Below are 25235 nucleotides of genomic sequence, written 5' to 3'. Positions count from 1 at the left end.
CCATCTTGAACTTGAACCTTTTTATGTAAGTGTTCAAGGATTTCAGATTTAAAATGGGTCTCACCGAGCCGTCCGGCTTCGGTACCACAAACAGCGTGGAATAATACCCCTTTCCCTGTTGTAGGAGGGGTACCTTGATTATCACCTGCTGGGAATACAGCTTGTGAATGGCTTCCAATACCGCCTCCCTGTCGGGGGGAGACGTTGGTAAAGCAGACTTCAGGAACCGGCGAGGGGGAGACGTCTCGAATTCCAATTTGTACCCCTGAGATACTACCTGCAGGATCCAGGGGTCCACTTGCGAGTGAGCCCACTGCGCGCTGAAATTCTTGAGACGGGCCCCCACCGTGCCTGAGTCCGCTTGTAAGGCCCCAGCGTCATGCTGAGGACTTGGCAGAAGCGGGGGAGGGCTTCTGTTCGTGGGAAGAGGCTGTCTGTTGCAGTCTTTTTTCCCTTCCTCTGCCCCGGGGCACATATGAGTGGCCTTTTGCCCGCTTGCCCTTGTGGGGACGAAAGGACTGAGCCTGAAAAGACGGTATCTTTTTCTGCTGAGAGGTGACCTGGGGTAAAAAGGTGGATTTCCCAGCCGTTGCCGTGGCCACCAGGTCCGATAGACCGACCCCAAATAACTCCTCCCCTTTATACGGCAATACTTCCATATGCCGTTTGGAATCCGCATCACCTGACCACTGTCGCGTCCATAACCCTCTTCTGGCAGAAATGGACATCGCACTTACTCTTGAATCCAGAGTGCAAATATCCCTCTGTGCATCACGCATATATAGAAATGCATCCTTTAAATGCTCGATAGTCAATAATATATTGTCCCTGTCCAGGGTATCAATATTTTCAGTCAGGGAATCCGACCAAGCCACCCCAGCACTGCACATCCAGGCTGAGGCGATTGCTGGTCGCAGTATAATACCAGTATGTGTGTATATACTTTTTAGGATATTTTCCAGCTTCCTATCAGCTGGTTCCTTGAGGGCGGCCGTATCAGGAGACGGTAACGCCACTTGTTTTGATAAGCGTGTGAGCGCCTTATCTACCCTAGGGGGTGTTTCCCAACGTGCCCTAACCTCTGGCGGGAAAGGGTATAATGCCAATAATTTTTTAGAAATTAGCAGTTTTTTATCGGGGGAAACCCACGCTTCATCACACACCTCATTTAATTCATCTGATTCAGGAAAAACTACGGGTAGTTTTTTCACACCCCACATAATACCCTTTTTTGTGGTACTTGTAGTATCAGAAATGTTCAAAACCTCCTTCATTGCCGTGATCATGTAACGTGTGGCCCTACTGGAAAATACGTTTGTTTCCTCACCGTCGACACTGGAGTCAGTGTCCGTGTCAGTGTCTGTATCGACCTGAGGTAACGGGCGTTTTATAGCCCCTGACGGTGTTTGAGACGCCTGTACAGGTATTAACTGATTTGCCGGCTGTCTCATGTCGTCAACAGTCTTTTGTAAAGTGCTGACACTATCACGTAATTCTTTCCATAAGACCATCCAGTCAGGTGTCGACTCCCTAGGGGGTGACATCACTAACACAGGCAATTGCTCCGCCTCCACACCATTTTCCTCCTCATACATGTCGACACAACGTACCGACACACAGCACACACACAGGGAATGCTCTGATAGAGGACAGGACCCCACTAGCCCTTTGGGGAGACAGAGGGAGAGTTTGCCAGCACACACCAGAGCGCTATATATATATAGGGATAACCTTATATAAGTGTTTTTCCCTGATATAGCTGCTGTATATATTTATCTGCCAATTTAGTGCCCCCCCTCTCTTGTTTTACCCTGTTTCTGTAGTGCAGGACTGCAGGGGAGAGTCAGGGAGCCTTCCTCCAACGGAGCTGTGAGGAAAAAATGGCGCCAGTGTGCTGAGGAGATAGGCTCCGCCCCCTTCTCGGCGGCCTTTCTCCCGCTTTTTTATGGAAAAATTGGCAGGGGTTAAATGCATCCATATAGCCCAGGAGCTATATGTGATGTATTTTTTGCCAAAAAAGGTATTTTTATTGCGTCTCAGGGCGCCCCCCCCAGCGCCCTGCACCCTCAGTGACCGGAGTGTGAAATGTGCTGAGAGCAATGGCGCACAGCTGCGGTGCTGTGCGCTACCTTATTGAAGACAGGACGTCTTCTGCCGCCGATTTTCCGGACCTCTTCAGTCTTCTGGCTCTGTAAGGGGGCCGGCGGCGCGGCTCTGGGACCCATCAATGGCTGGGCCTGTGATCGTCCCTCTGGAGCTAATGTCCAGTAGCCTAAGAAGCCCAATCCACTCTGCACGCAGGTGAGTTCACTTCTTCTCCCCTTAGTCCCTCGGTGCAGTGAGCCTGTTGCCAGCAGGTCTCACTGAAAATAAAAAACCTAAAACTAAACTTTTTTCCAAGCAGCTCAGGAGAGCCACCTAGACTGCACCCTTCTCGCTCGGGCACAAAAATCTAACTGAGGCTTGGAGGAGGGTCATAGGGGGAGGAGCCAGTGCACACCAGGTAGTCCTAAAGCTTTTACTTTTGTGCCCAGTCTCCTGCGGAGCCGCTATTCCCCATGGTCCTTTCGGAGTCCCCAGCATCCACTAGGACGTTAGAGAAATATGGAATATTAAGCCCACCCCACTGGTCCCCACCCACTCATGTTCAAGACCCACCTACCTGGATGTCAGTTGGGGTGCTTATCTTCAGATTTTGACATGAGTGGTGTACCAAGTTATAAAGCAGCAGGTTTATTTAAACTTCAGAATTGCTCCTCTCTCTGTCTCTCTTCCTTACTCCCTCTCTCTCTCACCCCCTCTCTGTCCCTGACACCCTCTAGCTCTGCCATCTCTTATTCCCTCGCTTTCTCTGACACCCTCTTTCTCTCTTGCTCCTCTCGCTGTCTCTCTCTTTCTAACCCCCCACTCTCTCTCACCCCCTCTCTCTTTCTATACCTGACACTCTCTCGCTCTCCCCTCTCTCATTCTCTCATTCCCTAATTTTCCCTGTCATGCTCTTTCTCTCTCGCTCCTTTGTCAATCTTTCTGACAACCCCTCTATCTCACCCCCCTCTGTATCCCTGACACTCTCTCTCCTCCCCTCTCTTTCTCTCCTTCCCTCACTTTCCCTGACACCCTCTCTCTCTCCCGCTACTCTCTGTCTCTCTCTTTTCCTGACACCCCCTCTCTCTCTCATCCCCTCTCTCTCTATCCCTGACACTTCCTTGCTCTCCCCCTCTCTCTCATTCCCTCACTTTCCTTGACACCCTCTCTCTCACTTCTCTCTGTCTCTATTCCTGACATCCTTTCTCGCTCTCCCTCTCTCTCTGTCTAAACCCTCTCTCTCCCTGACACCCGCTGTTTCTCACCCCTCTATCCCTGACACTCTCTAGCTCTCCCCCTCTCTCTCCTTCCCTCACTTTTCCTGTTCTCCCCCCTGTCTCTTGCTCTCTCTCCCTGACATTCATTCTTTCTCTCTCTGACACCCTTTCTCTCTCTCTTTTTACCTGATACATTATCTCTCTCATTCTTCCCTTTCTCCTCCTCTCTCTCTGCCTCATTCCCCCTTACTTTTTCTCTCTAACTATCTATCTATCTATCTATCTATCTATCTATCTATCTATCTATCTATCTATCTATCTATCTACAGAGGGGGTCACAAACATTTATCTTGCCTCTGGGTGACTGGGACGAACTTATGCCACTGGTGATTCTCAAACTTTTTTGAATCACGGCACCCTAGAGTACAAAAATTTCACGGCACACCTAGGCCAAAGGTTTCTTATTGAAAAATAAAAATATTAAATGAAGTAAATTGTATTTATATGTCATCTATATGTCCAGTTATGTGGTGAGGGATAAGGTTAGCTACTGTTTGTACACATATTTTATGACAGGAAGCCTCCAACACTGGTTTTGCCTATTACATTGACCATAAATAATTTGAATTGATCCTGGACCACCATCCCATGGCACCCCTGCAAGTACCCCAATGCACCCTAGGGTGCCACGCCACCCAGTTTGGGAACCACTGCCTTAGCACATAATGCAAATTTTTCCCCCAGTTTCCACTGTTCACTCAAGCATAATGTCTGCTTTTGTTATTACAATTAAACAAGTGCTCTTTCAATACCTAATAAACAAATACAACAATTGCCAATGATTACACACAAGACCAATATTCTGTAACAATAAAACATAATTGTCTATAAGTAATAAAATACTCCTGATACATTCCAGAAATGTAACATTTGTTTTTTTGTGCCACTAAGATATAAAATACTCCCGTCATTACAGGCTTATCTTTAATTGTACATCTAATACATAGATGAATAATTTGCTGAGTAGTTGCAGCTGTGGTTTAACAAATGATATTGTATCAAATAAAATATATGGCACTGTTGACATATCTCTGTAGTCAGCTGCCCAGTAAACCAGCGGCGAGCACGTACAGCGACCCACACACGGGTCCGTGCTGCACATGTCAACTCAACAGTCTAATTCTGATTTATGCTTAACAACTGCGGATAGCTTTTGCAATCGTAATCGTTCTTTTCAGACTTTGAATGAGGTCTCACACAATGACAAGTAATTGATTTCCAGGCTTGATCACTATAGACAGGGATCGTTTTATAGCTCATAAAAATAACATGGATGGTGAAAGAAGTATGAAACTGAAATGTATTGTTCTCTATTCCCATAAATAATGATAATGGAAATAGGAAACCTTTCATCTGTTATACTGCTGCCCCTGTTTTGACATGCGAATCCTCCCTAAAGTTGTATACATCAAGAACACAAAAGCATATCTCATGTTTTGGCATTAGAGTATCTTTTCTTAGTTCTAAGATGAATATATAGGTTCAATTCAATTCTGCACAACAACCATGTTGTGTGTACCAAAGCAGCTTATTACAGCGCAGGAATTTTGGCGATGCCAGGCTACTGTAATCTATTGTAAGGTGCACATCTAACATATATAATGGTAGATGCTCAATCGGCTTAATGATAGCATTCAGGTACTCGAAAGGGAAGGGTATTTATAAGCAAGAGAAAAAGAGAGACATTGTTTCCCCCAGTACCCTGAATGATAATGATTACAGCGCACCGGTATCTTAAAATAAAAAAAATGTATAAAAAAAATATACACATATCTATATAATAAAACAGAGAACTACCGGACGGTTTTTACCTATACATAATAAGTTTACTACACAAGGCAACAATATTATCAAAAATGGTTTTATCAGCCTCAAGTTTATCTGAAAAACAGTGTTACAAAATAACTTTCTCACTAATTATACTTTATCACATAATACGAACTATAGAAATATATTAGGTCGCCAGTGTAACCAATTGCTTCAATTAGCAGAAAGACCACACAGATTTACTTTCCTTTTGGAGCGCCTTATTTGAATCAGTACTGTGTTTTCAGATCCAATAAAGGCAAGTGCGTTTCAGCAGATATCAATTCAGGCTCCAATTCTTAAATGAACTGTCTATTAAGATATTCAGGGTCCACAGAAATAGTCTGGCCAGACAATAGGATATTGCCTAATATTCTCACCGCTCCTTTAGTATCACACTGCTTAGAGAGATTCCTCCCCGGCTGCAGGTGCTGAACCATTTAATGCAGACATCTCTGGAAGGTACGTATCAGATGGTTGTAATTTCTATAGTTCGTATTATGTGATAAAGTATTATTAGTGAGAAAGTTATTTTGTAACACTGTTTTTCACATAAACTTGAGGCTGATAAAAACATTTTGATAATATTGTTGCCTTGTGTAGTAAACTTATTATGTATAGGTAAAAACCGTCTGCGGTAGTTCTCCGTTTTATTATATATATATATATATATATATATATATATGTCTGTGTGTGTGTGTATATTTTTTTATAAATTATTTTTGTTTAGATTCCTGTGCGCTGTAACAAATTTCTTGTACTCTTCCTGTGACAAGCCTGCATCAGACATTAATTTTGTTTGTGTCAAATTATCAAATAATATTACTGTAAATATCAAGTTTGTCTGAGTCACAAAATGTTGCTTATTATGATTTATCCAGTGATTATTACTCATACAGAAACAGCCACTGATGAGTGTTTGCGTCAGCCACACTGTCACACCACTCACATACAGTATGTCTGACATGTCTCCCCCCCAACTGCAGTCTCCACCCCATGTGAAATAAAGTCACGTGATTGGCCACTGCCAGCTATAGCAGTGTGAAAGCAGGGACAAGTCAGGGAAATTGTGGGCAATGACACACCATTCTATGTGGTAGAGACAAAAAGGGGCAGATGTATTAACCTGGAGAAGGCATAAGGAAGTGATAAACCAGTGATATGTGCAAGGTGATAAACGCACCAGCCATTCAGTTCCAATATGTAAATTAACAGTTAGGATCTGATTGGCTGGTGCCTTTATCACCTTGCACATATCACTGGTTTATCACTTCCTTATGCCTTCTCCAGGTTAATACATCTGCCCAAAAGTCAGTTTTACAGCAGATGAGGCCCAGGGAAAATATACATTAGGAGTCACCCACAGTGTTGTCACACTACATGCAGAGTATACATAACAAGGCAACTGCAGAAAGCGTCACTAAGGGGGTGCACGCTTCCAGGTGTCACCCTTGGGAGGGACACACACACACTAAAATGCTGGCTCCACCACAGTGACAGGAGCTGGGTGCTGCAATATTCTCCTGCAACATTTGGCTCCCGTCACAAAGGAGGAGCTGACAGTGCCGGCAGTAGTCCCGGGGCAGCCCAGGATCTGCGGGTATGCTTGGCATGCCCCCAGAGAAATGTAATCGAGATTCCCTTGAACCCATTTATGTTAGGCCATGCCCCCTTTTTCAGACGTGCACACCCCTGGCACGTGGGGGGGGGGGGGGGAATTAGAGTGTGCACCAGGTGTCACCAGACCCGGGGATGCCTCTGGGTAACTACAATTTAGTAGGACAGAGGTCAGACAAGTGCGCAAATACAATAGTGAGAAATAAAATTAAATTATACAAAGGTATATAGCCACAGAATATACTTCTCTTAAGGCCCGTACACACTGGCTGATATATCGGCCGGTCTCTTGAACGGCCGATATATCGCGGGTCCTTCGGCCAGTGTGTACGGCCGATACGTCTGTGAACTCCGTCGTTCACAGATGTATCGCGTCGGCCCCGCAGCACAGCCGACGGCCAATATATCTACCGATATATAGGCGCGTCGCTGTGTGTGTACGGCGGTCGGCCGACCGTCCGTACTCATGCTGCGGCGGGCGGCGGTGATTGACAGCTGAACTGGGCGGGCGTGTGTACATGCCCGCCCGGTTCATGACGTCAGTCCCCGACGAATCGGGCAGTGTGTATGCTCAACACACTGCCCTATCCGTCCATAGATATATCTGCCGATCAATTGAACGGCAGATATATCTTTCCAGTGTGTACCCACCTTTAGAAGTTTCAGCAAATCTGTATTGTGCTCCAAAGGATTCTCAACATATCAATTATAAAAGATACTTTTCAGAACATATGGAGAGTTCATGAACAAAGTTCATTCCCCCCCCCCCCAAAAAAAAACCCCCCAACAAATTAATAAAAGGCAAAGCAAGATGGAGGGTTACCAGATTTCTAAGACAGAAAGGCCTGTAGATGTTTTCAGAGATGGAGCCTTCGGAAGCTCTCTCTAGACCTTCCTGCCACAGGGATCCGGGTGAACTCTAGCTTACAGTGGGAATAGGACTCCTGTCACCTGCTGCAAACACATTTCGAGGACAAGGGCCTAATTCAGATTTGATCGCAGCAGCAAATAGGTTAGCAGTTGGGCAAAACCATGTGCACTGCAGCAGTAGCGGATCTTGCCACGGGCAAGCAGGACTTTTGCCCGGGGCGCCGCCTTCCGGAAGGCGCCGCACCAGGGCAAGATCCGCTGCTGCAGTGCCCCCCCGCTGCCGCTGGTACGCGTCTAGTTTCCCTTGGTGGAAGTGTCCTTTACTGTGCGGTGCGCGATGACGTCATCGCGCAACGCACAGCAAAGGTCCTCTCCACGAAGGGAACTAGACGCAGTGCCCCCCCGCTGCCGCTGGTGAAGGGAAACTAGACGCGTACGCGTCTAGTTTCCCTTCGTGGAGAGGACCTTTGCGGTGCGGTGCGCGATGACGTCATCGCGCACCGCACATCATTTCAGTCTGTACAGGGGGCGTAAATGACCACGCCCCCTCTACGAAGCCACGCCCCCTAATGCCGACCGGGGAGCACAGAGCCCCAGAACCGGCCCTGCACTGCAGGGAGGGGCAGATAAAACATGTGCAAAGAGAGTTAGATTTGGGTGGGGTGTGTTCAAACTGAAATCTAAATTGCAGTGTAAAAATAAAGCAGCCAGTATTTACCCTGCACAGAAACAATATAACCCACCCAAATCTAACTCTCTCTGCACATGTTATATCTGCCACACCTGCACTGCACATGGGGGGTCATTCCGAGTTGATCGCACGTAGCAACTTTTTTCTGCTCGTGCGATCAACCTGACGCCGCCTATGGGGGAGTGTATTTTAGCATAGCAGGGCTGCGAACACTTTTGCAGCCCTGCTATGCTAAAAAAGTTTCACGTAAAACAAGACCAGCCCTATACCTACTTACCATTTGCGACGGATCCAGCGATGCAGGTCCTGGATTTGACGTCAGACATCCGCCCTCAAAACGCCTGGACACGCCTGCGTTCGCTGGACCACTCCCGGAAAACGGTCAGTTGACGCCCCTACACGCCTTCCTCCTGTCAATCTTCTTGCGGTCGCCGCTGCGACCTCTTTCCTCGTGCAACGATGCGCATGCGCAGTTCCGACCCGAACGCACCACTGCGAAGAAGTGCAGCGTGCGATCGGGTCGGAATGACCCCCATGGTTTTGCCCAACTGCTAACAAATTTGCTGCTGCGATCAACTCTGAATTACCCCCCCCAAGTCTCTTCCTCAAGGCAATGTGACAGGAGTGAAAGGGAAGTTCTGTATACACCATGGGGGTCTATTACCTCCTGGTCAAAGGTAACAATGTTCAACATTCTTAAAAACTTTATAATAAATATATAAAAATATGCCTATTAATACCTGAATGAAATAGAAGAAACCCGCCAGTATAATCATCTAAATATGTATAAAAGAACTAATATCCCATATCTGGAAGTGTGCGGCGTAGACTTCCGGTTTTACGTCCAAATATATTATACTGCAGTAAAAATTTTAAAAATACTAATTCTTCCCTGGTGCTAGCAGCATGTAAAATCTATGAGAAGGTGAATGCACTTGTCACCAGCTGCTGACAATGACATAGAGAAGTGGTAATCTGTAGCTACCCATACATAACAACAATTTAGAATTTGTACAGAACAGAAATTAGGCATTAGTGCGGTAGTTGGCTTCTAAAATTACAAAATAAAAATATGAATAAATGTATTACAAAGTTAAATAAAAAAAAGGATAAATCATATAGTAAAAAATAAAACTTAGAAAACTAATACAACTTCTCAAAATCAATATCAGTATTCCATGACACACAAGTAAAAAATAAAATAAAATGAAAATGATTGTAATAGATACACACCCAGTTATTGACGTTATAAAACTGCTTAGTACTGCGGTTTACTATCTACATTTACTTTTATATACTGTATAGAATAAAAATACACTACAGCACTAGATCCAAAACAAAAAAATAATAATACACTAGAGCTAAAAATTAAGTAAAATCAGTGATGGTGGCCATTTTGTTGAAGCCACCTTCATGAAAACATAGGCAGGTACAGATAGGATGGTGTATATGCTGGGTCTTTAACTATAGTAGGCATAACACTGATCCACTGGGCATAGGACTGTGCGGTGGGCATAAGTCTGATCAATTTGGCCCATACTGTAGCTGTATCTAGTAGGCATTGGACTGTGGTGGAAATGAAGCTTGATATGTATATGGTGGACACTAGATTGTGGCGAATATGAGCTTGATGTGCTTCTACACATAGCTGCACCTGATAGGCCTGAGACTATGGTGAGCATGAATCTTAAAAGATGGTCTTGTACTGTGTATGGTGGATAATGGGCTGTGGGGGGCATGAGTCTACTACAACTTTGGACTGTGGTGGGCATGAGGGTGATACTTGCCACATAGCTTTAACTTAGTTTGTTTTAGATGATCTGTTTTGTATTTTCTATATATAGGCATTACAATTTTTAGGTACAACTCCAATAGAAGAAGACCCCAATCTTGGTGTGTGCTGTAGACTTCATCTTAACTAAAACTGTTCCGGGTATGGGTCGTTGGGTCGACCCAACTTAGGTCGACATTCATTAGGTCTACCACTGGAGGTCGACATTGCCATTAGGTCGACATGCATTAGCTCGACATAACCGTTAGGTCGACAAGAGTTTTTTGAGTGTTTTTGGTGTCGTTTTATCCGTAAAGTGGTGGGGTACCTGAATTAGTGCACAGTGTCTCCTCGCATGACTCGCGCCGCTCGCCATGCTTCGGGTTACCGTTCCAATCGTAGTCCACATGGATCGTTAAGTATGAAAAAATCCAAAAAATGAAAAAAAAAATGTGAAAAACTCATGTCGACCTTTTGACCTGTCAACCTAGTACATGCCAACCTAACGGTCATGTTGACCTAATGCATGTCGACCTAATGGCAATGCCGACCTTCAGTGGTCGACCTAATAAGTCTCGTCCTAAGTTGGGTCGACCTAACGACTATATCACACTGTTCCTGCTAAAACATTAAAAACATAGAATTCTATATACGGTACCCATCTTAAAATGTAATATGCCTCTTTTATTTTTGATTTTCACTTTCACACGTTTGATAATTTAGTCAGCTTTGGAGCTTAGTAGATGAATGCCTCAGCATGTAGAAAGAATAGTTCAATAACTTAATCCATCATTTGACCATGCTCTAAACTACAGCTATTGTCAAGTTTTCTTTTCAGGTTACACTGAAGACAGTCATTTCAGTATGACTAAATGTTCCTTACCATCTGAAATTATACAAATAGAAAATTATGTGAAAAAAATGGTTTTGTTTTTTTCTGTAGATCTAATTTACAAAGCACATTGGATGTACAGCGCAAAAAGCCTTATTTTTGCATAGGTGCAAAAGTATGACACAAAACTAGGGCCAGCTAATAGCATAACCTTAAAAGAATACTTGCAAATGCAGCACAATAATATATACTGTATAACAGTTTAAATGTTCGATAATATATCACTATTGTGTAGATGGACTCAACGGAAAGAAGAAATACGTATAGTGTGCACCTGATTATATTTAATAATAATGTGTAATTGAAACTTATCACTGGCGTTTCTATAATGGGTGCAGTGTGTGCGGTGCACACAGGCCCCTGAGTCCAGAGGGGGCCCCACCGCACACGCTGCACCCATTTTCTGAATACTCACCCCTCCGGAGTCCCGCAGCGACGTCCACGGCGGTGTTAAAACTCCGTGAAAATGGCACATTTTCATGGAGTTCTGCGCATGCGCAGTAGAGAAATCTCAGGGAAAATGGCCACCGTGCCATTTTCCCGGAGATCTGCGCATACGCAGTAGAGTATTGAGCGCTCTAATGCTCAGACTCTCAGCGCTGCCGTCAGAGAGGAGGGGGCCCGAACAGAGGAGGCTGCACCCGGGTCTCCTCCTCTCTTAAAACGCCCCTGAAACTTATCAGAACATGACAGCTGTGGGGTCAAAAATGTAGAAAAAAGACAGCGCTGACAAGAGACTTGGATATGACAAATTTACTATTAAGTAAAACAAATCTAAAAAATGTACATACAATCAATTAGTATTTAATAAATACTGTCCGGCATTAACCACAATTGGGACATATACACATATAAACCAATTCTTATTATATAAAAAAGATAGAAGACCAGGAACGACCATTATATTTAGAGTCTCATACTCTTTCTTTAGCCTAGCGACTGTGTAATTGATAAAAGGATCCACAACTGGACAAAGTCCTCTGGTTTCCACCAATGTGGATTTAATAGTCTCTCATTGGGAGGATTCCATGCATTGAAATAAGCGCTTTAGGCAATGGTTCTTAGTCCTGGCCAGGACAATATATAATTTTAAAAGTCTTTGGTAATACCCACTCATTTATCCACTCGGGAGGTCCTGATGTCTCTTGTCAGTAGAGATGAGCGGGTTCGGTTCCTCGGAATCCGAACCCCCCCAAACTTCACCCATTTTACACGGGTCCGAGGCATACTCGGATTCTCCCGTATGGCTCGGTTAAGCCGAGCGTGCCCGAACGTCATCATCCCACTGTCGGACTCTCGCGAGATTCGGTTTCTATGTAAGGAGCCGCGCGTCGCCGCCATTTTTCACTCGTGCATTGGAAATGATAGTAAGAGGACGTGGCTGGCGTCCTCTCACTTTGTTTCAGGGGGCTGCATATCTGCATATATTCTGGGGACCAGCAGTATTATAGGAGGAGTACAGTGCAGAGTTTTGCTGACCAGTGACCACCAGTATTATACGTTGTCTGCCTGAAAAACGCTCCATATCTGTGCTCAGTGTGCTGCATATATCTGTGCTCACACTGCTTTATTGTGGGGACTGGGGACCAGCAGTATTATATAGGAGGAGTACAGTGCAGAGTTTTGCTGACCAGTGACCACCAGTATTATTCGTTCTCTGCCTGAAAAACGCTCCATATCTGTGCTCAGTGTGCTGCATATATCTGTGCTCACACTGCTTTATTGTGGGGACTGGGGACCAGCAGTATTATATAGGAGGAGTACAGTGCAGAGTTTTGCTGACCAGTGACCACCAGTATACGTTGTCTGCCTGAAAAACGCTCCATATCTGTGCTCAGTGTGCTGCATATATCTGTGCTCACACTGCTTTATTGTGGGGACTGGGGACCAGCAGTATTATATAGGAGGAGTACAGTGCAGAGTTTTGCTGACCACCAGTATATAATATATAGCAGTACGGTACAGTAGGCCACTGCTCTACCTACCTCTGTGTCGTCAAGTATACTATCCATCCATACCTGTGGTGCATTTCAGTTTTGCACAGTTTGCTGACCACCAATATATAATATATAGCAGTACGGTACAGAAGGCCACTGCTCTACCTACCTCTGTGTCGTCAAGTATACTATCCATCCATACCTGTGGTGCATTTCAGTTTTGCACAGTTTGCTGACCACCAGTATATAATATATAGCAGTACGGTACAGTAGGCCACTGCTCTACCTACCTCTGTATCGTCAAGTATACTATCCATCCATACCTGTGGTGCATTTAAGTTTTGCACAGTTTGCTGACCACCAGTATATAATATATAGCATTACGGTACAGTAGGCCACTGCTCTACCTACCTCTGTGTCGTCAAGTATACTATCCATCCATACCTGTGGTGCATTTCAGTTTTGCACAGTTTGCTGACCACCAGTATATAATATATAGCAGTACGGTACAGTAGGCCACTGCTCTACCTACCTCTGTGTCGTCAAGTATACTATCCATCCATACCTGTGGTGCATTTCAGTTGTGCGCAGTATAGGCCATTGCTATTGATAATGGCATATAATTCCACACATTAAAAAATGGAGAACAAAAATGTGAAGGGTAAAATAGGGAAAGATCAAGATCCACTTCCACCTCCTGCTGAAGCTGCTGCCACTAGTCATGGCCGAGACGATGAAATGCCATCAACGTCGTCTGCCAAGGCCGATGCCCAATGTCATAGTAGAGAGCATGTAAAATCCAAAAAACAAAAGGTCAGTAAAATGACCCAAAAATCAAAATTAAAAGCGTCTGAGGAGAAGCGTAAACTTGCCAATATGCCATTTACGACACAGAGTGGCAAGGAACGGCTGAGGCCCTGGCCTATGTTCATGGCTAGTGGTTCAGCTTCACATGAGGATGGAAGCACTCATCCTCTCGCTAGAAAAATGAAAAGACTTAAGCTGGCAAAAGCACAGCAAAGAACTGTGCGTTCTTCTAAATCACAAATCCCCAAGGAGAGTCCAATTGTGTCGGCTGCGATGCCTGACCTTCCCAACACTGGACGGGAAGAGGTGGCGCCTTCCACCATTTGCACGCCCCCTGCAAGTGCTGGAAGGAGCACCCGCAGTCCAGTTCCTGATAGTCAAATTGAAGATGTCACTGTTGAAGTACACCAGGATGAGGATATGGGTGTTGCTAGCGCTGAGGAGGAAATTGACAAGGAGGATTCTGATGGTGAGGTGGTTTGTTTAAGTCAGGCACCCGGGGAGACACCTGTTGTCCGTGGGATGAATATGGCCATTGACATGCCTGGTCAAATTACAAAAAAAATCACCTCTTCGGTGTGGAATTTAGTGTTCACTCTAGGATTTTTTTAGGGCAGGGTGCTGATCTTTGAAGAGGGCACATTTTTATTTTGAAGGGCACATTTTTGATGTGACGCTTTGCGCACAAAGCATAGCGCCTATGTTTATAGTTTTTGTACATACATTTTGCCCTTAGTAAATCATATACCCATGCATACATATAAGACACCTAACATCTGTACTGAGAAACATACTGTATATGTCCAGTCTTCTATGTGTTATAAAACAGAAAAGTGAAACAATGGGTTAAAATATATAGGAAAAAAAAAAGTCTGTTCTACTAGGGAAACACTGTAAGCAGTACATGCTCACTGCTTACCCTGTTCTTTCCCTCTTTATCAGAGTGCTGTGTTATTTACAGTGCCTCCTCTGCCATCCAGTTGGCTAAAGGATAGAAATTGGGTTCCAATTTCAGAGGTGGGCAAGGAGTAGACGACAACATTGTAACATGCACTCTGACTGTTGCATTCTGTATACAAGGGGGCAATTTATGGTCCTCCAGGGTGCACTGAAAAAGGGCAGGGTGCTTTTTCACATTTCAAAAATGGGCAGGGTGCAGCACCCTGCTGAAACAGCCTAGAAGGAACACTAGAATTATTTTAACACAAATGCGGACAACAGGTGTCAAGCCGTGTGTTGCCTTTGTCAAGCTGTAATAAGTAGGGGTAAGGACGTTAACCACCTCGGAACATCCTCCCTTACACGTCACCTGCAGCACATTCATCATAAGTCAGTGACAAGTTCAAAAACTTTGGATGACAGAGGAAGCAGTCCACTGACCACTAAATCCCTTCCTCTTGTAACCAAGCTCCTGCAAACCACACCACCAACTCCCTCAGTGTCAATTTCCTCCTTAGACAGGAAAGCCAATAGTCCTGCAGGCCATGCCACTGTCAAGTCTGACGAGTCCTCTCCAGCCTGGGATTCCTCCGATGCATCCTTGAGTGTAACGCCTACTGCTGCTGGCGCTGCTGTTGTTGATGCTGGGAGTCGATCGTCATCCCAGAGGGGAAGTCGGAAGACCACTTGTACTACTTCCAGTAAGCAATTGACTGTCCAACAGTCCTTTGCGAGGAAGATGAAATATCACAGCAGTCATCCTGCTGCAAAGCGGATAACTCAGGCCTTGGCAGCCTGGGCGGTGAGAAACGTGTTTCCGGTATCCACTGTTAATTCACAGACAACTACAGACTTGATTGAGGTACTGTGTCCCCGGTACCAAATACCATCTAGGTTCCATTTCTCTAGGCAGGCGATACCGAAAATGTACACAGACCTCAGAAAAAGAGTCACCAGTGTCCTAAAAAATGCAGTTGTACCCAATGTCCACTTAACCACGGACATGTGGACAAGTGGAGCAGGGCAGACTCAGGACTATATGACTGTGACAGCCCACTGGGTAGATGTATTTCCTCCCGCAGCAAGAACAGCAGCGGCGGCACCAGAAGCAGCATCTCGCAAACGCCAACTCGTTCCTAGGCAGGCTACGCTTTGTATCACCGCTTTCCAGAAGAGGCACACAGCTGACAACCTCTTACGGAAACTGAGGAACATCATCGCAGAATGGCTTACCCCAAATGGACTCTCCAGGGGATTTGTGACATCGGACAACGCCAGCAATATTGTGCGTGCATTACATCTGGGCAAATTCCAGCACGTCCCATGTTTTGCACATACATTGAATTTGGTGGTGCAGAATTATTTAAAAAACGACAGGGGCGTGCAAGAGATGCTGTCGGTGGCCCGAAGAATTGCGGGCCACTTTCGGCATTCAGCCACCGCGTGCTGAAGACTGAAGCACCAGCAAACACTCCTGAACCTGCCCTGCCATCATCTGAAGCAAGAGGTGGAATTCAACCCTCTATATGCTTCAGAGGATGGAGGAGCAGCAAAAGGCCATTCAAGCCTATACATCTGCCTACGATATAGGCAAAGGAGGGGGGAATGCACCTGACTCAAGCGCAGTGGAGAATGATTTCAACGTTGTGCAAGGTTCTGCAACCCTTTGAACTTGCCACACGTGAAGTCACTTCAGACACTGCCAGCCTGAGTCAGGTCATTCCCCTCATCAGGCTTTTGCAGAAGAAGCTGGAGACATTGAAGGAGGAGCTAAAACAGAGCGATTCCGCTAGGCATGTGGGACTTGTGGATGGAGCCCTTAATTCGCTTAACCAGGATTCACGGGTGGTCATCAGAGCACTACATTTTGGCCACCGTGCTCGATCCTAGATTTATAACCTACGTTGTATCTCTCTTTCCGGCAGACACAAGTCTGCAGAGGTTCAAAGACCTGCTGGTGAGAAAATTGTCAAGTCAAGCGGAACGTGACCCGTCAACAGCTCCTCCTTCACATTCTCCCGCAACTTGGGGTGCGAGGAAAAGGCTAAGAATTCCGAGCCCACCCGCTGGCGGTGATGCAGGGCAGTCTGGAGCGAGTGCTGACATCTGGTCCGGACTGAAGGACCTGCCAACGATTACTGACATGTCGTCTACTGTCACTGCATATGATTCTCTCACCATTGAAAGAATGGTGGAGGATTATATGAGTGACCGCATCCAAGTAGGCACGTCAGACAGTCCGTACGTATACTGGCAGGAAAAAGAGGCAATTTGGAGGGCCTTGCAGAAACTGGCTTTATTTTACCTAAGTTGCCCACCCTCCAGTGTGTACTCCGAAAGAGTGTTTAGTGCAGCTGCTCACCTTGTCAGCAATCGGCGTACGAGGTTACTTCCAGAAAATGTGTAGAAGATGATGTTCATCAAAATGAATTATAATCAATTCCTCCGTGGAGACATTCACCATCAATTGCCTCCAGAAAGTACACAGGGACCTGAGATGGTGGATTCCAGTGGGGACGAATTAATAATCTGTGATGAGGGGGATGTACACAATGAAAGGGGTGAGGAATCGGACGATGAGGAGGAGGTGGACATCTTGCCTCTGTAGAGCCAGTTTGTGCAAGGAGAGATTGATTGCTTCTTTTTTGGTGGGGGCCCAAACCAACCAGTCATTTCAGTCACAGTTGTGTGGCAGACCCTGTCGCTGAAATGATGGGTTTGTTAAAGTGTGCATGTCCTGTTTATACAACATAAGGGTGAGTGGGAGGGCCCAAGGACAATTCCATCTTGCACCTCTTTTTTCTTTCAGTTTTCTTTGCATCATGTGCTGTTTGGGGACTATTTTTTTGAAGTGCCATCCTGCCTTACATTGCAGTGCCACTCCTAGATGGGCCAGGTGTTTGTGTCGGCCACTTGGGTCGCTCAGCTTAGTCACACAGCTACCTCATTGCGCCTCTTTTTTCTTTGCATCATGTGCTGTTTGGGGACTATTTTTTTGAAGGGCCATCCTGCCTGACACTGCAGTGCCACTCCTAGATGGGCCAGGTGTTTGTGCCGGCCACTTGTGTCGCTTAGCTTAGCCATCCAGCGACCTCGGTGCAAATTTTAGGACTAAAAATAATATTGTGAGGTGTGAGGTGTTCAGAATAGACTGAAAATGAGTGGAAATTATGGTTATTGAGGTTAATAATACTATGGGATCAAAATGACCCCCAAATTCTATGATTTAAGCTGTTTTTGAGGGGTTTTTGTAAAAAAACACCCGAATCCAAAACACACCCGAATCCGATAAAAAAATTTCAGGGAGGTTTTGCCAAAACGCGTCCGAATCCAAAACACGGCCGCGGAACCGAATCCAAAACCAAAACACAAAACCCGAAAAATGTCCGGTGCACATCACTACTTGTCAGCGCTGCCTTTTTTTTTTACATTTTTGTTATGTATCTTCCAGAGAGTAGTATAGTCCTGTACTAGATGGCAGCAGATTGAGAATTGGATGTGAATTGGATTTTGATTGGACTAATTGTGATTTTTCTATATACATAATAGGATATTAGTGTGCCCATACACACACACACACACACACATATATATATATATATATATATATATATATAAGTATGGTATGTAGGCGGCACTCGTGGACTTAATTCAAATAAGAAACCCTGACACTCCTGGGTTGAATACAACGTTTCGGATTTATTATCCTTCGTCAGGTATATAACAAATGCAAGAAATCAAGCTTACCTTTATGCAGTTAAGAAACACCAAGTGAAAGTGAAAGTAAGTGCAAAAACACTCCCCATGCTGCTGCTGCTGACGTCATCACCAATAGACGGCGCCTGAGCAGTGACTGGGACAAAGTGAAAATGAAAGTGAAAGTAAAAACCGTTACCATGGTTACAATGATACATTGTACAAACGGACATTACTACAAATGATCTTACAGCAATACTACAAAAAATAGCAACATAACCATTATAAGAAACAATTAAAGGAAATCATTTCATTCAGTCCATGCGGGGAAACGGTATTCAAAAGATGTATCCATTTAATTTCTAACTGCAGAAGGATCTTTCCTCTATCACCCCCCCTGATATCTTCCTTGACATGGTCCAACATCATGTAGCGTAATGAGGAGAGACTGTGCTTGCAAGTTTTAAAATGTTTGGCAACAGGCTGATCTATGTTTTTCCCTTCCAATATCTGCTTAATGGCACTGCGGTGTTGTGCCATTCTTTCTTTGAACTGGCACACCGTTTTGCCTATGTAATATAAGCTGCAAGGGCACCTAATGCAGTAGATCACATATTTGCTGGTGCAAGTAAAAACATGTTTTAATTTGATCTGTTTACCACTATGTGGATGCCTGATATAATTGCCGGTGTCCAGATAGGTGCAAGTAGTGCAACCTAAGCACCTGTAGTTTCCTGGTTTTTTAGTCATGAAGTGTTTAGGATATGTGGGTGACATGTTAGCAATGTCAACATGTATCACATGGTCCCCGATGTTTTTACCCCTTGTATAACAAGGTAGTAACGCACTTTCAGACAATTCTGCAAGGTCTGGGTCTGCTTGGACTACTGGCCAAACCCTTTTAGCGGTACTGACAATGGTCTTAGTAGATACCGTGTAATTGTTGACCCAAATCATGGTAGTGTCTATTTTATTAGGTTTGGGACAGGTGATATTCTTTACTTTAGGTGCTTGGGTTTGGCCAGTAGTCCAAGCAGACCCAGACCTTGCAGAATTGTCTGAAAGTGCGTTACTACCTTGTTATACAAGGGGTAAAAACATCGGGGACCATGTGATACATGTTGACATTGCTAACATGTCACCCACATATCCTAAACACTTCATGACTAAAAAACCAGGAAACTACAGGTGCTTAGGTTGCACTACTTGCACCTATCTGGACACCGGCAATTATATCAGGCATCCACATAGTGGTAAACAGATCAAATTAAAACATGTTTTTACTTGCACCAGCAAATATGTGATCTACTGCATTAGGTGCCCTTGCAGCTTATATTACATAGGCAAAACGGTGTGCCAGTTCAAAGAAAGAATGGCACAACACCGCAGTGCCATTAAGCAGATATTGGAAGGGAAAAACATAGATCAGCCTGTTGCCAAACATTTTAAAACTTGCAAGCACAGTCTCTCCTCATTACGCTACATGATGTTGGACCATGTCAAGGAAGATATCAGGGGGGGTGATAGAGGAAAGATCCTTCTGCAGTTAGAAATTAAATGGATACATCTTTTGAATACCGTTTCCCCGCATGGACTGAATGAAATGATTTCCTTTAATTGTTTCTTATAATGGTTATGTTGCTATTTTTTGTAGTATTGCTGTAAGATCATTTGTAGTAATGTCCGTTTGTACAATGTATCATTGTAACCATGGTAACGGTTTTTACTTTCACTTTCATTTTCACTTTGTCCCAGTCACTGCTCAGGCGCCGTCTATTGGTGATGACGTCAGCAGCAGCAGCATGGGGAGTGTTTTTGCACTTACTTTCACTTTCACTTGGTGTTTCTTAACTGCATAAAGGTAAGCTTGATTTCTTGCATTTGTTATATACCTGACGAAGGATAATAAATCCGAAACGTTGTATTCAACCCAGGAGTGTCCGGGTTTCTTATTTGAATTAAGTCCACGAGTGCCGCCTACATACCATACTTATATCAAACTCAGAAGGAAGGCACCGGGCAAGATGTCTACATTTATTTGGCGGAGTGCCGAGTGTATCTTTACTCTATATATATATATATATATATATATATATAGTATCCATCTTTCCCACTTCCTGGAGGGCGCAAAGTCCTTTAGCTGTGGGGTCAGGTTGACAGGATGCTTAGTTACTTACTGCTGGTTTCAAACATATTGGAGTAGTACCTGCAAACATCAATCAATGCACTTCTTTAATTTCTACAAAAAATATAAGCCTTATCCTAGCTTTATATGATGCCTTCTAATTTTCACCCCTAATCATCATAACAGTATTTACTGGTTATTATACAGTGCAATACTGCCACAAGAGTTACAAGATCATTGTCTAACTTGTCAACGCATGTGGGAGGCAACATTGGCCGAAATCCCTCCATTTGGCTCTTGGTGCAGGTAGCAAGACCAGCTCCAGACACCGGGGCCTCTTACTGAGGCCAAATTCTGACAGCACATCTAGACGAATAGTGATCATCTCATAACCACATTTACCAATGTGTTCAGTGACGATTCTCTCAAGTTTGCATTATTTTAAGTTATTAGGTAGAAGTAAATGGAAGTATTGGACAGTGGCCTAGTCACTTTAGAGCAGCAGGATTTGGCCTATAACACATATATTAGCAACCCTGCAACTAGTTATAGCACAGTAAGGATAATGAACAGCACATGTCAAAATTCTACGTAAGTTCCTTCTTGGCTCGACCCTTGTTTTGGAAAAATTATCCACTTTGTAGAAAAAATATCCAGGTTGGTAAATGGTCTGATGGCAAGATGAGTTACTTGGTTTAAATCGTGGCAAGTTTGGCTGAAATGAAGGTTCTTTTTGCATGTTCAGAGGGGTTGGGTATGAAATCCCGATGGCCAGAATTCCGGTGAGTATTCTAACCCTAATCCTATCCAACCCCTCCTGCAGCCTATCCCTAACCATCCCCTCCCACAGCCTATCCCAAAACCTCTCCCTAGTACCTAATCCTAACCCCATATCCAACCTTAGCCCTAACCCTAATACTCACCTTCCGGATCTGTCAGCATCATTGCCAATTAGGATTCTGCTGTCAGGATTGTGACTGTTGGGATCCTGATCACCAGGATCCTGGGATCAGAGCACTATGGTAGGTGATGTACTTTTATAGGCAAGCCCTCTATACTGAATGTACTTTCTCGCTGCACTGTTTGAAAGTCTATAACTTGACCAGCATCGTGCAAAGGGCAGAGTAGCTAAGTTTACGTCCATTAAATGAGCCTGTTGTCAAAATGTCTGCAGATGTTCAATTTTAATCTTCAATTTTCTATTTTTCTCCCTCCTTCTAGACAAAGTACAAGGAAGCTGGCAAGAAAGAACTATCCAACTCCCTGTACAAGAGGATGCCAGCAACGTTAGACATTGTGTTCGCCAAGCAAGTTACACAACTTCAGAGTAAGGTACTGTCTCTAGAACATCCATGTTCTCTATTGCAAGGAGGCCAGGAGGGAAAACTTTTTAAACTTGGTGCATGGAGAAATATGCTGTATTTCATGGAGAAATGTGCTGTATCTCATGGAGAAATGCGCTGTATCTCATGGAGAAATGCGCTGTATCTCAAGGAGAAATGCACTGTATCTCATGGAGAAATGTGCTGTATTTCGTGGAGGAATGTGCTGTATCTCGTGGAGGAATGTGCTGTATCTCATGGAGGAATGTGCTGTATCTCATGGAGGAATGTGCTGTATCTCATGGAGGAATGTGCTGTATCTCATAGTGAAATGCGCTGTATCTCATAGAGAAATGCGCTGTATCTCATAGAGAAATGCGCTGTATCTCATGGAGGAATGTGCTGTATTTCATGGAGAAATGTGCTGTATTTCATGAAGAAATGTGCTGTATCATGGAGAAATGTGCTGTATTACATGGAGAAATGCGCTGTATCTCATGGAGAAATGCACTGTATCTCATGGAGAAATGTGCTGTATTACGTGGAGAAATGCACTGTTTCTTATGAAGAAATGTGGTGTCTCATGGAGAAATTTGCTGTACCTCATGGCAGATGATTGGTTCTCTAATTTTTCTAATGCCTTTTATAAAATAGAAGCAAATATCTGATTAATTGCTGATTATGGGCCCAATTCAGCTTGGATCGCTACTGAGACAGAAAGTGCGATTTTCTCAGTCCTGCTTCTGCTAAAAATCGCATGTGAAGAGTTGCCCATAAATCTAAATAAAAATGCCCACCGATGTAATTGCAAAATTGCGTATGCAGTTGCAGAATTGCGATGCATATGCAGAAATCGAGTACCATCGACAATTGAGGGTGACCCAGGGCTACTTATAATAATGAGAATGCAGTCGCAGTGGCGCCATATTTTTAGTCGCAATCCATTGCAACTGATGTCAGATACACGACCTGAAAACGGCCATGATCTGCCTGCATTTTTCCAACCACTCCCCACAAACGCCATGTTAATACCCACGAAGGTCATTTCCTGTCAAATTGCGATCGTAGTTCACTAAATTGCTATCGCAATTACACCACCACACATGCGCAATGCGTTATGCGTTCACAGTACATGCGCAGTCTGCCGATAACTGCCGAGTTGCGATTTTGTTACTGGAGCTGAATAATAAGACCCTATTTTCTGAACACGTTTACATTTTCTAAACAGAAAATCTGAGTTTATGTAATTGTGTTGCATTCACAGATATGTAATAGGTCTGAAAGGAATAGTCACTATGGAAAGACTGCCTGTCTGTTTCCATCAGTAGATGACAGACAGGTAATCTGCTGTGCATAGGAAAGAATCCTTCCCCCACTATAACAGCTTAATCTCACATAGTCTCAATTTTGATAAACTCATAAAACATTTTCCTGTACAGTTTTGAATTTTACTTTTAGCTTTTATGAATGGGCCTGTGTAAGCAATTGTTGGTCATTTTAATTTCTTTATATGGTAAATAATAATCCGTTGTGATCATGGGTGCCGAGATGAGAGGTTGGGTGGGTACAAAGTACACAAGCCAGGGCCCTTCCTGGGGTTCCTTTGCTGATGATCATAGTGGGCAGATTGGGCACCTATCCCCCATCTGCACCAGATTATATGGTGGGGAAAGTGACTGCACTGATCAGTAGCTGCCTATGAACCCACTTGGTTACACTCCTGCATTTAGGACTAAGGGGGACATGTACTAAGCAGTGATAAATGTGGAGAAGTGAGCCAGTGGAGAAGTTGCCCATAGCAACCAATCAGATGCTCTGTACATTTTTATAATATGCAAATTATAAATGTTACGTCAATGCTGATTGGTTGCCATGGGCAACTTCTCCACTGGCTCACTCCTCCACATTTATCACTGCTTAGTACATGTCCCCCTAAGCCCTGGAGAGTGATAAAATGGAGAGAGATAAGCTACCAACCAATCAGCTCTTAACTTTTATTCTTCAAACACAGCCTGTAATATGGCAGTCTGCATCTGATTGGTTGGTACAGATGGAGCCACGCTAATCGTGGGTGGCTCCGTCTGTGCCTGGACGCGTCTATCGTCACTTCTGGGGCGCGTGCGCATCTGTGACACGCACGCGCCCCATTCAGTTGAATGGAAGCGTCTCTGCGCTCCCGCCGTGACTGGGCGGACGGATCGCCTAGTCATGCTGGGAACGCTCGTATGCGATGGAGCCGCACTAGATGAGTGCAGCTCCATCTGTACTTTACCTCGCTCCACTTTTTCACTCTCCAAAGCTTAGTAACCTCCCCCTTAGGATGCAGCACTGGTTTTTGCCGAAGTGCACAGCCTAATATGTGGATGATCACAGCCCCACAGGCTGCACTTGTGGCTGGATTGTACCTACAATGAGATAATATTGGCCTTTTCACGTTGGTTATGTTCTAGTCATACTAATTATTGGTCAACAAGTCAAGTGTCAAGACCAGACACTGGCAGACAGATTGCAGTGTTAGCCAACTGACTGCGGACTGTGTTACAGTCACAGAAGGACCCTTGTGTCAGAAATCTGCCTACTATACTTGCTGCCAAGTTTCTGAGGCAACACCCAAAAAAAAAATAGGCTTTACACTACTAGTACATATTGGCCTTGTGTCATAAGCTGAGCGTCCTGTCTGACCACTCACTGCAGAATACAGTCTACGCAGTGATCCCTGATGTTCAGTGGGAAATGCTGTTAGTCTGTAAATTCTGTTTCTACTAAGTCTGTGTTATATCAGTTCCATTGCAGTTTACATTTAATGCTAAAAGTTCTATAAATGAAGTTTTTAATATAAAAATGTTTTTTTCGCCAACGCTTTTGCTGGTACATAGCTATACATATGCACATGGTCCCTGCTCAAGGCAGATACACTATATAGGAGCAGAGAGCACAATGAAGCAGGAATGATTTATTTCTGTACAGACATGGTTAAATGGGATGTAGTTATGTGACCGCCGGTCACTATACCGACGCCAGGATGCAGAGTGCTTTAAGCCCGACAGTCGGCAAGCCGACTAACTAACAATTTCCACTCGTGGGTGTCCACGACACCCATGCAGCGGGAACAGAACAAGTGGCAAGCACAGCGATCCACTGAGCCCACAAGGGGCATTGTTGCACTCGGCCCCCCGCGGGCAATCCAAAGCTCGGGATCCCGGCGTCAGTATGGTGACTGGCGGGATCCCAAACGCCGGTCACCCAAACCCAACCCGGTTAAACACATCCTGCAGACTTTAACATGCTGCTTTTTTTTATGGAGGAACACCTACCTCTATTACAGAATCTGGGTGAAAGCACAGCCCCTAGATACCTTGTTTTTTTATCCAACTTCGGGGTCTATGTACTAAAGGTGGGT

The 25235-nt window shown here is 44.5% G+C and overlaps 1 protein-coding gene and 1 long non-coding RNA gene across 9 annotated transcripts in view; one reads left to right on the top strand and one right to left on the bottom strand.

Annotated features, from left to right (window-relative positions):
• NEBL (nebulette) overlaps window positions 1–25235 on the top strand; it is a 463458-nt gene that overhangs the window by 287271 nt on the left and 150952 nt on the right. For 4 of the 7 annotated variants that reach the window (XM_063921562.1, XM_063921561.1, XM_063921560.1 and 1 more), the window contains exon 5: window positions 21735–21845. The exons of 2 other annotated variants lie outside the window; for them this stretch is intronic. In XM_063921562.1, coding sequence (XP_063777632.1) covers window positions 21735–21845 — 111 coding nt within the window. Of the gene's footprint in view, window positions 1–15431; window positions 15448–21734; window positions 21846–25235 lie in introns of all 7 variants that reach the window. One more of the 7 variants, XM_063921565.1, reaches the window with a different exon arrangement.
• LOC134927308 (uncharacterized) overlaps window positions 1–25235 on the bottom strand; it is a 134563-nt gene that overhangs the window by 77562 nt on the left and 31766 nt on the right. The gene's annotated exons all lie outside the window — the stretch shown is intronic.

Source organism: Pseudophryne corroboree, chromosome 5 (assembly GCF_028390025.1).
Source record: "Pseudophryne corroboree isolate aPseCor3 chromosome 5, aPseCor3.hap2, whole genome shotgun sequence".
In the NCBI taxonomy this organism is placed as follows: Eukaryota; Metazoa; Chordata; class Amphibia; order Anura; family Myobatrachidae; genus Pseudophryne; species Pseudophryne corroboree.
The sequence above is the reverse complement of the archived record's forward strand: the minus strand, read 5'-3'. Positions and strand labels throughout refer to the sequence as shown.